This window comes from Pocillopora verrucosa, chromosome 10, assembly GCF_036669915.1.
Source record: "Pocillopora verrucosa isolate sample1 chromosome 10, ASM3666991v2, whole genome shotgun sequence".
NCBI classification, from domain to species: domain Eukaryota; kingdom Metazoa; phylum Cnidaria; class Anthozoa; order Scleractinia; family Pocilloporidae; genus Pocillopora; species Pocillopora verrucosa.
This window is the reverse complement of record NC_089321.1, coordinates 10,352,851-10,369,659: the sequence shown is the minus strand read 5'-3', so window position 1 is coordinate 10,369,659 and position 16,809 is coordinate 10,352,851. Positions and strand designations below refer to the sequence as shown.

Here is a 16,809-nt window from a genome sequence, read left to right as displayed (position 1 = left end):
GCAACTTTTTATGCTACTTCCACACAAGTATGCTATTTCCACTCAGTAGTGGGCGCCCCTTTCTCTATAACCTTAAGTTTTGCTTAGTGACCCCGACATGATTCAGTGCATGGTCGATAACAAAACCGCTGGTCAGTTGATGGTGTATCGACGTCACCCTTAGCAACGACAAGAAACAAAAATGGCGGACGAACAAGGAGTCTTCTATCTTGAACGTATCCTTTTTGTGTGCCTTTGTACTCTCCTCCACTATTTCCCCCGCTAGAATTATGATGAAGACTCGAATGTGTGGTGAAGTGAAGTGTGTTCGCAATTGACGTGACGCAATACGCCGATAATGTCAATTTTAATTGTCGTAAACTTTCAACGTCAAGGTGATGATATGTGTTGAGCTCAAACACTTGTGAACTGTTATCAGGCTGAGTTCATACTGCACTGAAGCAACTTTTGAGTGACTTGTCTTAAAATGGTCCTTGCGACTGTCAAAGCAGTCAAGTAAATTTGCTCAGCTTTCATTTGTAGTTTAGACAGGGTACTATAGTAGGAAAACACTGAAACTATTGGTGGTTCTTGTCTTGAAAACACTGAGACAGCTCTTGTGATATTTCAATCTTTAACGTTTTAATCAGAGGTGACAGTAGCGGAAGACAGTGATGACGAGTTTGCTTATGAAGAGGTAACGTTTGTGGTTTAAAGTTTTTTGCCGTTCATAATTTTTCAAATCTGTCAGGTTTTCTTTTCCAGCTGTTGCAAGTGATGAGGTTGATATATTCTTTTACAGCAGAGATCTTAATCTCTTATTTAGTACTCATCCCAACTGTACTTATTATTGACAAATTGAACCTCAGAGGTCAACTGAAATTAGAGTCATTGGTGAGAAAGAAGTCTGAAATTTGGAACTTTGATGGGATGCAAACATGTGCCTTGTTGAATGCCTTGAACAAATAAGCTACAGAGCCACTTGTTGGAAGCAAGTCAAATTAGAAGTCGGATTCTTTTGTTGGGAGCAAAGAACCCATTTAGACTTGCTTTGCTGCTAACTTGTGGCTCCCTGGCACTGCTGATGGTATAATGGGGGAATTTAGTATTATCAACTGAGTTAAGAACACAAACTGGCCACCATAAAGAGTTTCAAAGCTGTTGCTTCGAGTGCTAGCCCTTTGTCAGAATGAAATAACGTCAACCTTGAAACTCTTTATGGTGGCCAATTTACATCATCAACTCAGATTATAACTCTTAATTACCCTGTTATACTCTCCCACTAAGCAGTACCACAGTTTCTTTAGAAAACCACCCCCTTTTTCCATTGATAGTACCCCAACTAGTCTCTTGGAAACATATGTATGGGTTTAAATCCCATTGAGGCCATAATTTTTTAAAACTTCTTTTTCTACAGTGACCTAAATGTTTTGCTGTTATCCTGTGAAGATCAATCTTTCACCTGTTACCCCAAATAAAGTGAAAATATTTTTTTGTCTCCCCTTGCATTTCATATTTTGTTGTTGCATTTTTTTTTAAATGAATTGTCTTACTTTGTATTGCTCTAGGTTCCCTTGGAAGATGAGTATTCTGTTATAGGTAAGCATGAAAAGTTTACTTTATTTGTTCTCACTGATCACCTGCTTCAAGTGCTTACTGGAGGTCATTTCTTGAAAATAAAAACTTGAAAAGTCTAATTAATATCTGTTAGGGTGTACATCCCACAGGGGACCTGGGAGAATTCTCAGTCTACCACATGGAATTTTCTCACAAGATTTCAAAACCCCATTAAGCTATATTTTTGTCACAGACATAAAGCCACAGATGTACAAGTAGCTGCATGGGGCTCTTTCATAATGGAAGACATTATTGATTTATATGGATTCAGCAAAGCTTTAAGTTCTTGATCTTGTTTTTTTAAGGGGAGATTTGAGGCCAGAAAAACACATTTACTTGAATATAATAGATTAGAAATTGGGCTTGTCAATAATGTAAGAGATCTGTGTAGCCTATTGCATTTTTACAGGTGTACATATCCTATAACAGTCTCCTTCCACTGTATTTGTTTATGAGTATACAGTATTGGTATTGAATTTTCCTGTTCTGGTGACTTTGCTTCTCTGAACAGATGGAGATGAGGATTTGGAAACAGCTTTTACAACAGTGCAAGAAAAGACTAGTGATGAATTGTTAGCGGTATGTTGTAAGTTACTTGTTAATTGTGAGTTGTTAAATGGGATTGCCCAGTGTTGGTGCATGTGAAAAAAAATCTCTCATGAGATAATTTTTAAGACAGTGCACAAAAGATAGAATAACCATGAGTTAAAGGGAAAATATGTTTTCTTGTATCCTGTAAAGATATATATTCAGCAAATGTGCAGGCATGAAAGTACATGTACACATGCTAAAGTTTTGTAACTGAATGAAAAAAAACATAACTCTTGTATATGATTTAATCGACAGCAAAAGACTGAGCCAGTGAAGGCAACAGTTACAACAGTAAGTAGCATTAATTTATGTTAACTAATTACTAGAACTTTCCTGTTTTAGAGAGGGCAAATACTACTTTCATTGTATAATTAATTCTTATTTTTTTGGCTTATTACCAGAGACCAGAGATTGTGGAAGATTTTGTGAGAAATTTTCTTGTTAAAATGGGAATGACAAGAACACTAGATTGTTTTCAGACTGAGTGGTGAGCTGAATTTTTATACAAGGACAGATTTATCAATAATCTTAGTTTAGAATTGGTTTTTGATTATTGCTTCCTTTTTAAAATGTGCTTGGGAATTTAAATCTTCAGTTATGACACTGAGTGGTAAGCTGAATATTTATACAAGGACAGATTCATCAGTAAATTCTTAGTTTAAAATTGGTTTTTAATTTTTGACTTTTTTTTCAAAATATGCTTGCGAATGTAAATCTTGGGTTGTGACATTGAGTGGTGAGCTGAATATCTGTACAAGGACAGATTTGTCAGCAATCTTAGTGAAGAATTGGTTTTTGATTATTTCTTTTTTTTAAAAATATGCTTGGGTATGTAAATCTTTGGTTGTGACACTGAGTGGTAAGCTGAATATTTGTACAAGGACAGATTTGTCAGTAATCTTAGTTAAGAATGGGTTTTTGATCGTTGCTTTCTTGTGAAATATGCTTGGGTATGTAAATCTTGGGTTGTGACACTGAGTGGTGAGCTGAATGTTTGTACAAGGACAGATTTGTCAGTAATCTTAGTTTAAAATTGGTTTTTGACTATTACCTCTTTTCAAAAATATGTTTGGTTATTTAAATCTTTGGTTGTGACACTTTTAGGTATGAGTTGTTGCAAAAAGGATTACTTAATGAAGAGGATGTGAGAGTTGTACCAGACATTTATGTGAAGTAAGTTAGTGTAAATGCTTTGATTACAAGGAGTGACTAACATCTTACTTCTCCTTACCACATCAACCCTGAATCAATCAATAAGGTTACATGAAGAAAGGAAATGATAATTAACTAAAGAAGCTTTTGATTGTCAAACAAATTCTCCCTGTCAGCACCTTTGCAGATGTATTTAGAAAGGTATGGAGAATTTGCATGCTGATGTTAGTGGGTAAAGGTTTCATGTTAATGTCCTCTGATCAGTCCACCCTCAAATATCAAATGTTCTAAAATTTCCCATATGTTTGCAGCATGCAAAATTTATAAATCAATGTATTTAGGATTAATTCATGCATCAGAGCACTTTCTTAAAGCATATGGTTGTACAGTACTTCTCCTTTGAATCTTCAACAAATGGGATACATGTACTGTGCAATACAGTGAAGTTGTTACAAATGGCATGTACACAATAATAACATAACCGATAAATTTTTGCGGTATTTATTTTTGTAGAAACCAGCAGTTGGATGACATGGTGTCTACTCTCCGTCAAGAAGTAAATAAATTCAAGGAAGCTGCTGAGTAAGTAAACTCCCCCCAGCTTCCTAAATAAACTCTTTGTTGAAAATTATCAGTCGAGGCAGGTTTGTGTAAGAAACTTTTACCTACTTATTTCCTAACCCCTCTTTTTACTTGGCAGAAAGGCAAAGCAGACATTTGTCAGGTTGAAAAAAGAAAGAGATTTTCATCGCATGCACCACAAGAGAGTTGTTCAAGAGAAGAACAGGCTTATTACTGACATTAAAAGGTACCTAATTACATTTACTTGTTTAAACCGACTTAAAAGTAGCTTGTATGTATATTGCTGAATGTTGCAGTCAGACGTGAGACACATGCAGGTGGATTGCTATTTGTCAGCTCTGCACTAATTCCCCAAGAAAAAGGAATAAAAACATTCAAAGCAACTTTTGTTACTTTCAATTTACCAAAACAATGACATCTTGGTAGAAAGCTTTGAAAGAAAACAAAATAATGGAAAGAAAAACAAAGAATTTTCTTTAACTTAAAGTTAATCAATTGCAGGTATTCTGTTGATTGATTGCTTTGATTTGAACTATGCTTTTGTGGTTATTTTAAACTCTGTGAGAAAATTAGATCCAACCACTTAAAAGCACAATGCTAGGCTGTGATTTTGGCTGCCTCGTAAATGTTGTAACAACTGCACCTAGGCATAAGTCTGACAGCTTTGTTGCACTGCAAACATGAGTTATGAAAATATCTCAAGCCAGTCACTTCTAATTTTTCTGATAAGTGTGCAATTTTCAGTACTGTAACAATGCTGTTCAGTACTGTAACAATGCTGTTCAGTATTGTATCAATGCTGTTTTGTGTCTTAGACTGAAGAAGCACTATTCCTCCTATGAGCCCACCCTTCAGACTCTGAAACACAAATATGAGGTACTGTAATTGTACTATTAATAATAATTAATTATTATATTTAAGCTTTTATCAATATTTGAATTCAATTTTGAAAAGACTTTACAAGTTGATTCCTCATTTAGAATTGAACAGCTTTCAAATACAGTGATTTCCTTTTCCTTTTTAAAAAAATGTATCTGTTTATTTTTAATTTCCTGCAGGTGGCCATGAAGGAGAAAATGTTGACCAAACTTGAAAGAGACAGAGCAGTTGGACAGGTCAGTCGTGACATTGTTTTTTTTGTCTCATATAGCAGTGTCAAGTTATTATGACCTTTTTTAATATCCTCATGTGCATTGTCAACAGTTTATAAAACTCTTTTGTAACGTGATTTTCCCAATCCTCTTTTTTTTCTTTTAGATGACTGGGCTTCAGACAACTCTTCATCAAGTTGGAGGGAACCAATCAGAGCTCACTCAAGGTTTGTGACATTAAAAATGAAAGCATAATTTACTAATCTGTCACGAAGGAGTTCTTGTCTCAAGAAACTGTACTTGCACCTTGTGCAAAACAGAACAAGAACAAAACAAGCTGGAAAAACAAGACTTAAAACAAGAACAAAAAAAACAAAAAACAAAAAAAAAAAACAGCTCTTGACAAGGAACTGCACACTGGATGTACAAGGATAGTACCATTGTACGAGAACTCACCCGTCACCGTTGTGGCCTGGGTTCGATTTTCAGACCTACACAACGTAAACGTAACTTGAAGATTGTGTTAAACTTTGTTATCAGTTCACCTCCTTGCTACAGGTTTCTTTTTTTTTTCCTCAGTTCTTTGGTTTTGTACACTGGCTATTTAAACAAACCCTCCAACTTCAAATTTGAGTGGGAAACACTGGACAACGAGCCACCCCATGGAAGTGCTAATGCTGAAATCTAAATTATTTTTTATTTTAATCTTGTTTTGTTCAACTGAAGGTGGAGAGGTTCAGAAAAAAGTGTCACAGTATCGCCCTTCAGCTGGACGCAGAGATGAAGCTGATCCTCATCTGATGGTGCAGAGTAAACATCCAAAGGTATATTTTCACTAAAACAGGACCTTTTTTCGGAGTTGGACACAATTAGATAATGATAAATACTTTATGAAAGGCTCAACAACATTAAAATTAGCTGACCATAAAAAATCAAGACGATGGGACTGTACATGTATAGTATGTCAACATAAACAAGAGAGCTGTTTCAGAGTCTCGTTGACTGCTAGTGAGATAATGCAGACCTGTATGGTCTTGGGTCTTATGACTCCCTGATCCTGTAATTAGTAAATTCCTATGGATTATGTTTATATACTCACGACTGTTTGTGTGGATGTGTTGAGTTGTATCAGACGGTAATAATTATCTTTAAGAGAATATTCTCTTGTTCTTTAGCAGTTGACTAAATAAATTTTCTTCCTAATGTTCGCGTCACCTTACAGAGCTACTGTATGTACCCTTACAGTGAAAATTGACGTAAAAATTTCATACTGCAAGGTACAAAATGTAATTCTTGTTTAACTTCAGGATTCAGAATTCCCTGCAGACAGTCGAGTCAATCCTCAGCTTGCCCATCACAGGGGCCCGTCTGCGCATTTGACTCGTTCAGGTGGCTTTAGATTGACGCATACCATCAGTGCTCATAACCTACCAGTCAGCGGGTAAGAACTGTCTCATGGCAATATGTAATCCACTGCCGAAAGAGTTCCGGGGTGGAATAGTTTTTCTTTACTCTGCTCTGTGGTTGGTCAAGAAAAGTCTTACGCCATGTCTTAACCAATCAGATGCAAAATTATGAGGTCGTGGGAGACTAGCACTACCACGACGAAGGGAACCACCTTTTGTCAAACACACCCATCGCGTGCTCATCTCGTTAACTTGGTTTTATAGTACAGGGACGTGTGATTTTGTCACTCAAGGCTGCTCCTCTTAGTGCTTCTTCAATAATCCTCAACCGAAAAGCAGCCTCTGGTATCGTTCCTCGTTTGCAGTATTAGAATTCTTATGTTTAAATTTCTGGTTTCAATCCTTGACACATCGTTTGGTTCCTTTTTACAGACTTGCTCTGCATCCTAGAAAACAAGTGTTGGCCACAGTCAGTGATGACTGGAGCTGGAAGATGTGGGGTGTGCCAAGGTGAACTGCCTTTTCGGGCATCATCAATTTTGTAATTTTTTTGTCGTCGAAAATGGAATTCTGTGAGCAGTGCTCCTTAAAAGTACAGAGTCAATGGTACTGCGCTGAAAATAAACGAATACTCAATCGGGTTGCAAACGCGTCGACCCGAAGAAAACCAATACACTTTTATGTCAATGCATTAGCCACCGCGTTTGCGAACAACTGTTTGCGTATGCGGAAAACTTCGATTCATAGGCGCATGAAGCTTGTATAAAGTGATGTTTATTTACGTGCACTGTAAGAAGAAATTATCTTTAAATTCTTCGAATAACAGTTACCCTGTTTCAGAGGGTTTTTCGTTCTCTCTAAAGAGATCTGATTCCTTCACGATTTTGGAGAATCCTTTAGAATTTTCATCGCTCTCAAAATATGTCTTCGTAGTACAGTCGGTGGTAGCGCCAATTAGTACAGTATTAGTACTGTATGTGGTTTTAGGACCCGGAATTTTCTTGGGCTTTTTTTTGTGCAATTCCATGAACCACAGCTCACTTGGAAGGGTCGTTTGTTCTCTTAAATGTTATCCACCGTTAAAAAATGTTATTTGTTTTATTCAATTTTGAAATTTTGTTTCAGTGGTGACATCATTATGACAGGTGAAGGACACAAGGATTGGCTCTCCGACTGTGACTTTCACCCCGGGTATGACCTGACAATTCAGTTATTTATCTTTTTATTTCTTATTTCCACGTTTTACATTTATTTTGAGTTGGAATTTCGTTGTTAACCAAGTAAATGGAGTGTGATAGAAGCTGCCTGACGAAAATGCCGTATAACCAGTCCCCTTTTCATGAGCCGTGTTGTCTTTGCAGGGGCGCTCGTCTGGCCACTTCATCTGGTGATGGGACAGTTAAGATCTGGGATTTTTCCAAAGCGGAATGTGTGCTGACCTTCACTGACCACACCCATGCGGTGTGGGGCTGTTCCTGGCACTCGTGTGGTGATTTTCTGGCTTCGTGTTCCATGGATAACACCTCTAAAGTCTGGGATGTCAACAGGTAATTTCTGATTCCTCTGACTTACGCTGCGACATAGTAATTATCGTACAGTTTAAGCATTCAATATGGAAATAGATTTTGTGGCAAGACTAATGATAATAGCTGCAAAACTAAGGGTTTAGGCAAAAAAACTATCTTGGCTGATTGGAAGTACTTCACGCAAACTTCAAAATGGGGGCTTGAGAAGCAATTCGCAAAGGTTGATTAAACTAAGGCTTACAATCAAGAAATAGACGTACCCTAACCCTTTAACTCCCAAGATCTCATTAGTAATTCTCCTTACTGTCTGCCAAACGATTCTTATTATATTGGTTAGAAGAATTTGGTATCGAATCAGTTAGTAATCCCACAATTGAAATTTCTCTCTATTCTCATCACTTGTCTGTATGATATTGTATAGATATAGTTAGGAGAAATTCTGTTTTGGTCACACATGGGAGTTAAAGGGTTTAAGTGATTTTTGAGAAAAGTTTTGCTTGACAGAAAGTCAAATTTTTTTTTTCCCTTGTCACAGTGAGCGCTGCCGACACACTTTGCGCGGTCACGCTGACTCTGTAAATAGTATAGTGTTCCTTCCATACTCTAACACGTTGCTGACCTGCTCTGCTGACAAAACGCTCTCTTTGTGGGACGCCAGAACGGTAAGGAAAACTCTTTGTTTATATTTATTTATGAACAAGTAACACGCAAAGGCAACTTAAATATCAGGCTTACATGCAAGTTCGTTCCTCCGGTAGGCGAGCGGAGTTACCCAACTCGACTCGGTAGAATTTGTAAGAAGTTCGCGATGTATTCGTGAAGCAATGATGGTGAGAGCTATAATTTGCACCGTTGTTTGCGATCTTTCGCACGCCTCCTAACCAGTTATTGTCGGAGCGTGAAGAATTTCTGCCATTGCTTAAAGAACTTAGCAGTTCGGCCAAACAATATCTCTCTGTTCTCTTAACTGACCGGTTTAATTTTAAGGTACATGAAGTTCTTGCTAGCTAACTGAATTCTTGCAATGTACTTCATTTAAATGATTATTCAGTTGACGTTGCCTTGCACCTTAAACTTTTCACGGAAAGTTCATGACGTGGCTTGCTTTCCTTAGGGACTCTGCGCTCAGACGTTTTACGGACACATGCATTCCTGCAATCACGTGGTGTTTAATCTGAAGGTAAGCGGATACAGATTGATTGTATTTCTATGCCTTATACGATTGGTATTTTCATCAGATAATTAGGGTTACCAGAGACATTTTACTGAACTCTATCAAATCTTAAAGTTCTTTAACCTAAAGGACTAAAACCGCAACCACACTAAACCACAAGCCTTCCCCTATCCCCTGCGTACTTTCCTCGATTTCTTTGTCAAGACTGTAGGTGATAGTTTCAGCAACGTTTTATTTTGCAAATTTAAGATATTCCACAGAAAGGTATAGCCGCAAAACTCCAACGCCACACGGCACGATCTGTTGTTCTAAACGGACAACTGCAAGAGGGTAATTGTTCTTGTTTTGCGCTATTACAAAACCGAAGTGGGTAAGATCTGATAAAATTACGGAAATATTTCTGGACCTGGTTGTTCAAAGGGTAGATAAAATTATCCACTCGATAAATCACCACCCAGTGGATAACGCAGTGGTTTTTGTTAACAAATACGAGAGGTAGTGATTTATCCGTCGGATAAAGTTTTCCGCCATTTGAACGAGTAGAGAAAAAAATTACATTGTTGTTGCCAGGTTCCCGATAGGTTTATTGATGGATTCTTCGTGGAAAAAGAGAAAAAAATACAAACAGACCAAAAACTTACACACACACAAACAAATATACGAATTATGTATTCTCCCAGGATTAGGTTGTATAATAATTAAACCCCATTTTTGAACGCTTCTCAGGGTGATACCGTTGCCTCGTGTGATGCATATGGTGTTGTAAAAATGTGGGACGTGCGAACTGTGGCCTGCATGAAAACTGTAGATCTCGGGCCCCACCCGGCCAACCGCCTAGACTTTGACCCTAGCGGCACAGTCCTTGGAGTCGCAAGTAATGATGGGACGGTCAAGATGATTGAAGTAGCGACAGGCCAGGCTCCTGAGCTCACTGCGCATGAGGATGCAGTACAAAGTGTATTGTTTGATCGTGTAGGAGAGTTCTTGGTTAGCGGTGGATCAGACGGAACTGTGCGAATATGGTCGTAAAATGAACATCGAAAATCAACTTGTAACTACTGTATATAACTTTCGATAGTGGCTGATAATAACTGAGATATCTGCACTTAAGAGGACTGTTTGTTTCCTTTGTAAGCGGCTAACAGTAAATTGTTGTCATGTTTACAGCACGTTGAAATAAAAACCGTGCCCAGTTTAGTGAACTTGATTTCAAAGGTGATGTGATTAAAAACACGGCAGGCTATCAAGGGCGATATATCTTTATATTGTTGTTGTGTTGCACGGAGTTTTTTAAAATAAATATATTGGTTTATTGCGTACGAGTCCTGTTGACAAGGTTTGTAACCATAACCATGACTTACATCAGAAAAGCCGAGAGATCATTTGTAAAAAGTCTAGTTACTTGTATACTTATCTACCTTACACTGCATGCTCTTACATGTAAACGCCTGCAGTTTTTGTCTGTTATAAGGGACAGATAATATTTTTTGCACCTCTGTAATATTGAGGATAAGTTTCAGTAAGTCAGAGAACAATTCTAGGCGGTGCCGGTATCCCACCGGAGAACCGTTGAGATCTTGTCTGGTTCTTCCCGAGGCCGTGCTGTGGTTTTAGCGGAATCCCACGGGGTCTTTCCGAGGTCCTGGTGGGAACTTGCTGTTAACCTGCTAGGATTTTTCCAGAATCCCACTGGGATGTAGATGGGATCTCGACAGGTTGGCGTCGTTAAACTAAAAGTTCTATCGGTATTTAAAAAAATCCAACATATTTTCCTTGAGAATTTCCGTCCAAGTCTAGGTTCTGTCTCATTAGATCTGCCAATACGCTAGTTTTAGCTTACGGAAGGGCTATTTCGACGATTGGTTCCTTCAGGCTCTCCTATCAACCAGGCTGCATGTCTCCCTTAGGGAATAAATTACATTTCTCAGCCCAAATCCCATTTCCAGTAGGAAAATTGGCAATTCCAGCTTCCATATCTAACCTTTTCATGCCCTTCTTTATTGAATGTCACGTGATGGACTGCGGGTTCTGTCATTGATAGGATGATTCTTCGTCATAACTGGAGATACTCCATCTGCTGTTGTTTACTACCCATTGTACTTTGCAGGAATTCAAGTATTTGCATCCATCGCAGCAGTAGAACATCAAAAGAGCGACTAAAAGTGAGTCAAGATAAAAAATTTTAACAAATGAGTAGAGATAAACAAGAGGATTGTACATAATGATTATGCGCTGTTTTCTATGATAAACTGAATAATACGCGTATTTTGATTGGTTCCTACTTATGATCTATTGAAGGACAGAGGTACAGATGACTTAATTCTTTACACCCAGACATATTTATGCATGTTCTCCATAATGTTTTCTATATATATTCCCTAAGGTTCTGCCATTTTGTTGAGAATTTGTTTAACAATCAGAAGCTTCTCTATTTGGTAACCTTTTCCTTTAGTTTCGTGATCTTAATATTTGATTCAGGGTTGATACTGTGAGGAGAAATTAGATGCTGGTCACTCCTACGGGTCAAAAGACTATGAAAGTATTTGCATACTTGCAAAGCATAACAAGATGAGAGAGATACAGGTCAGACTAAAGCAGTTGTTCGTTACCGCCACCATCACAATCATCGAAAACACGGCTCCATGTAAAATGTTGACAATCAGCATGATAAAGAAATCCACTGATGACATGAACTGGCATGGATTGGACCACTGCAAAGAGACACCCACAGAATGGTTAAATAGAGAGTCTATTCTCGAGCTTAGTGGCTTAGATCTCGAGCTTATCTCGGTTTCTATAATTCTGCATTCGACCCAAGCGGCCTATCATCCAACTGGAGCCGGGACTGATCTCAATTTCTGTAGCATAAAAAGACTGGGAGAGTTGCTACTCCCCCTTGATGGGACACCATTCCATCGAAGACCCCCCGCCCCCTCCTCCTTCTCTCCCACTCAGCTAATCGTTAGATCTCTCTTATAACCGGCCCCTACCCATTTGTACTCCTGGGTGGAGAAAAGCGCTGTAAGAGTTACGTATCTTTCCCAAGAACACAACACAAAGGAAGGAAGGGGACCATGTTCTTCACCAGCGTCTTTTGGTATTTATGAACAAGTAAGCTTTTAAATAAACTTGCGGAGGGGCTTACTTATATGTCAGGCTGGATCGTTCGTGTCTGAATAGACTGAGGGAAAAAAGTTAAATTTCCCACCTCCTTTAGGGGTTTAAAGCCATTTTTCTTGATTTTCATTTTGTAGTGACACAGTTCACATTCCTGACGGAAGGAAAATTGAAACCAACGTAGGACACAACTCCTATGGGCGAACCGCGCAGATCCATCACATCGGCAAACTCGTACAAGTTCTTCTTTTTCTTTGGTATCGTGACAAATTCGGCAGATATCTTCATCCTTCGGTGAATAAATTCATAAGTTAAAAGGTCAACACCTTATTTATTTCCATATTTGGTTTATTAACTTGGCAAGTACTTGAAGGCATTTTCTACGAGTTTAACAGAGTCATACCTAACCTTTGTAGCCAACGGTATGTTGGCTGAATAGATGGAGGAATGAATAAATGAACGAATATGTGAGTGGGTGAGTAAGTAACTGGGTGAGTTTTTAAATGAATGAATGAATGAGTGAATGAGTGAGAGAGCGAGTGACCGTGAGTGAGTGATTGGCCAATGCCTGTATGAATAAATGAATGAATGAATGAGATAAATGAATGAGTGTCGGTATGTAGAAACGACTGAATGAAGAAGCAAGAATGTGGGTGAAGAAATCAATGAATAATCAAATGAATTAATAAATGCTTCGTTAGAATTTAATTTTTTAAAACTTTTACTCTCACGAGTCCATAGCAATTGAATCAGAAAGCAGAGTGTCAAAAGGCGCAGATTAATTCTAAGAAAACAATAACAACAAAAAACAAACCATTATCTGGAGTTCCTGTCCGGGCTGCATGGTACACACTTCTGAGTTTTCTCTCGAAAAGAGCTCCACAACAAAGGCTGGGTTTCCATGACAATTTATAACGGATCCAACTGCGTTCGCACCTCGTAGACCACTGATGGCATCTTGCGGAGGGTGTAGGCGTGGGTCGATCTCAGGAAGCGGATAAACCTGTGTTAGGTAAAAAAATACTAATGTAACCAAATTATCAGCGCAAGTAACCAAGAAATTCAATTGACGTTTATAACAACTGTAAGAAGAATAAGTAACACTTTACAAAGAATCAGATTTGCTGATTCCGGCTGCAAGGAAAATAGAACTGGAAGGACTGAGTTACGTGGGGTAAATTAACAGGGTTTTTTTTTAATAAAATCGCAAAACAACGTTGGAGGTTACGGAAGCGTAAGAAAAACCTGCTGTAGTATGACTCAGAAAAACATGGAAATTGAAAGAATAAGTAAAAAGGAGTAGGAATGAGAAAGGATGGAGAAAATTTTCTCGAATGGCAAACGAAAAATCTGAAAGTGATCAAACCAAATTCTCCCTCGTATGCTTGAACCTTGTTCGTCCCGCTGTTGATCTGAGTTTAAACAGGAAATTTCTGGCAACGGCATAGTCAACTCTCTATTCACTTCCTATCTTTATAGTCCTCGGGTCAACATAATATAATTTGTCTCTATCAACTGAATTGATAATGTAAATTTGGTATCATAAAGAGGTTCTAGAGCTGACGTCTCGAGCGTTAGCCCTTTTTTTGAAAATTTCAAAAGTCTCTTGTCAACGGTCACCGCAAATATTCTGAATTTAATGTAAAAATGGCCGACAGCAGACGACAAGAAAATGAATTTCTTCCGTTTGCCTTATTTGTAAATCTTAATCTCTTTAATTTAATTACTTTGTTTTGGGACTGCAAGCTTAAATTTAATAATTTAACTATAACTGATATTTTACACGCGTTAGATGTAAGCTGGCTCTCTCTTATTTTTATTTTACACAAGTGGAAAATTTTTCTGTTTGTTTTTATCAAAAAACCATAAAACAATTTTAAGCTCTGCAACAAATGGTGCTGAACCATGACACGTAATCATAACATATTTGTGGACCATGATTTTTTGGTCAGATATAACATTACCTGTAAGCCAATCAAGATTGAGGAGTTTGCTTATGGTCGCTTTATGTATCAAGTTATTTCCAAATAGCCCGATTTATAATCGGTGACGAATTCAGTTTAAACCATCTGGCAGCTATATTTACCGCAAATTACCGTTTATTTGAAATTTATTTCTATACATAGCCAGCGGCCTAAAAGGGCGACTGCTCTCTTAAAACTCACCCGAAATGTTCATAACCCACATCTCATTATTTTTTCAGTTACCATGGCGTAAAGATCCAGACGATACGGCTAACTTGAATTTGTGCTACGATTTTTTTTTTAGAGGAAAGAGAAGTATCGAAGGAGAGATCTGATTATTAAAAATCTTACTCTAATTACGACACAATATTTTGTTTATGTTCCATTTGCGAGGTCCTCAAGAGGAAGGACTGATTTAAAGTGGTTTTACATCGAGAGAACAGACATTTCTTCAACATACTAGAAAAAAATTGAATCGTTTTTAAATGTTATATTTTTTACCACATTGAAACAATTTTTGGAATGGACATCACGGCAAAATCCTACCTGTGTCATGATCTGTTCTTGTAAACCAAATCGAAAGTGGTCTTGACGGCAAAAAAAATTACTTCAAGCGTGAAGATAAAGTTTCCAATAATTTTTCCAACCTGGAATAGTGACAGCTAACGGCTAATTGTAACCAGAAAGATCGCAATTTTTACGCAAAAAATTAGACGCGAAGTAAATTGCGTTCAAGGCTGTTTAGTTTCTCTTTCTGCGCCGGTAAACCCTTTGAAACACACTTCCTTATTTTCAACCAATTACATGTAGGAATTATCAAGTGACGTCTGCTGAAAATAAAGCTTTTTGTTTCAAAAACAGGTAAGGTTCTAAAGCTTAGGTTATTTTGATCAAATGCAGTTTTTCGTATGGATAACACGTTGTGTGGTAATAGGTTATTCAAAATGCAATGCATCGAAATAAAAACCTATTGGCTGTCAGTTCATAGCTACCCTCAAATATGAAAGGAGAAGAGTGAACAGTACGTTTCCTTGTTGAGTTTTTTCAATTTCTTGTTCCTTTGCAATTTTTCCTCTTTTTGGCAAAAGATTACATAGCAACCTGACTTTTAATGGTAGCAAATATGTCCTACTGGCGAACACGCGACAGATGTTAAGGGCGTTTGCGGAGTGTGATATCTCCTGTCAACTCAAACTGTGATTTTGGCCGTCGGCAACACTCCAGAGTTAAATTTCGAGTGAAAATAAATGCTGTTTTGATATAGCAGGTGTAAACGCAAGTGAATTTTAAGACCTTGATCAGACACTTTCTTTAAAACGGATGTTTCCGTTCAACGTCTCTAAATCAACGCTGTATGAATTCACTGGAAACTGACCGGAATTTAATAACAGATGTCACTGATAAAACATAAATTTGACTTGAGGACAAATTGTGTGGTAATTTAAGTTTAGAACAGTGATTTACTTGATGCCTTTTTTTCGATATTCTGATCTAATCTGGGCGTTGAAAAGATTGTTAAAACGTTAACAAGTGGTCAACTCATTTATTCATAAATATTCTCACTGAAGACCGTCGTTGATCCAGACAAGTTGACAATTTGCAATTTTCCCGGCCAACCGATAACTGATGATGGCAAAGCTAAAAACACGTGATAGCTTTTGATATCAACTTAGCTTGATAAAAAAATGAAATAGGTTCTGTGGTTTTCTCTTTGTATCATAATTACTTTTGATAAATAACTTGTAAAATATTTAAAAATTAAAAAAAAGGGGAAAAAAAGCATCACGGACAGAAAATACAATTTGCTTTTCGTTTGTATTGGCTACGATATTTCACTCGACAAAAGCGAAAAACAGCTTCAAAGTATGACTAATTTTTCTTCTCCGTAAAACCTTACGCTGAAAATGCAACCCACTGAGCAATAATGATGTCAGTAGGGAAACTGATGGGCTTAAAATTACTTCATCTTGTAGTTTTATGTTCAGCCATGTGTATTTTTGAGGACAAATTGTATGATTACACTTTTGCACCCGGCAGATGTTTTAAACAAGGGACAGATTTACCTTTGTCCATTTGGACTGAACATTGACTCAAAGAGACCACACGTTTTTGCGCGGCTAAGCTACTTCACTCCGGAGTGTTCGGTAGACAAACCTTTGAGCAATAATTTGGAGCTAATTTTCTTCAACCGGTCCTTAGTTCATCTCTTAAAAGGGAAGGAGGGAGAGGGGGGGTTTGATCAATTTTCAAAGGGAGCCACATAGTTTTCAATGGGTACGAAAGGGAGTCAGTTGTCCCCAACAAAGTATACTGAGGGGGGACTATAGAGGATTGACGGTCAATTAACTGCCAATTAGGAGGGTTTCACAAGAAAATTACACAACCGTATTGGGGGGGAGGGGAAACAAGGAAATTTTATCGACCCCCCCTGATGAATAATGACCAGTCTCTCCCTTCTGTCCGTGCTGTCTAAGGCAAACAACAATCCTCAGTTTTACGTATATTGCCCGTTAGCAAATCGCATGAACAACTGTATGTTAAATATTAAAAACCAAACAAACTTTTTTCTTTACAAACAGTTCATTTATTGTATAGTTCAGCTCTCCACTT

General features: G+C 37.7%; 1 protein-coding gene across 1 annotated transcript; it reads left to right on the top strand.

Moving 5' to 3' along the window:
- The first annotated feature begins 169 nt into the window (after positions 1-169).
- On the top strand, positions 170-10,435 carry LOC131799226 (sperm-associated antigen 16 protein-like). The gene is made up of 20 exons (XM_066173055.1): positions 170-215; positions 630-676; positions 1,548-1,578; positions 2,108-2,175; positions 2,443-2,478; positions 2,589-2,674; positions 3,292-3,360; positions 3,853-3,921; positions 4,040-4,147; positions 4,737-4,797; positions 4,980-5,036; positions 5,179-5,239; positions 5,739-5,836; positions 6,320-6,453; positions 6,851-6,928; positions 7,544-7,609; positions 7,780-7,965; positions 8,480-8,606; positions 9,059-9,124; positions 9,845-10,435. Exons 1-20 carry the CDS (start codon positions 182-184, stop codon positions 10,145-10,147), a joined length of 1,785 nt encoding a protein of 594 aa, XP_066029152.1. The 5' UTR covers positions 170-181; the 3' UTR covers positions 10,148-10,435.
- Positions 10,436-16,809: the final 6,374 nt, after the last annotated feature.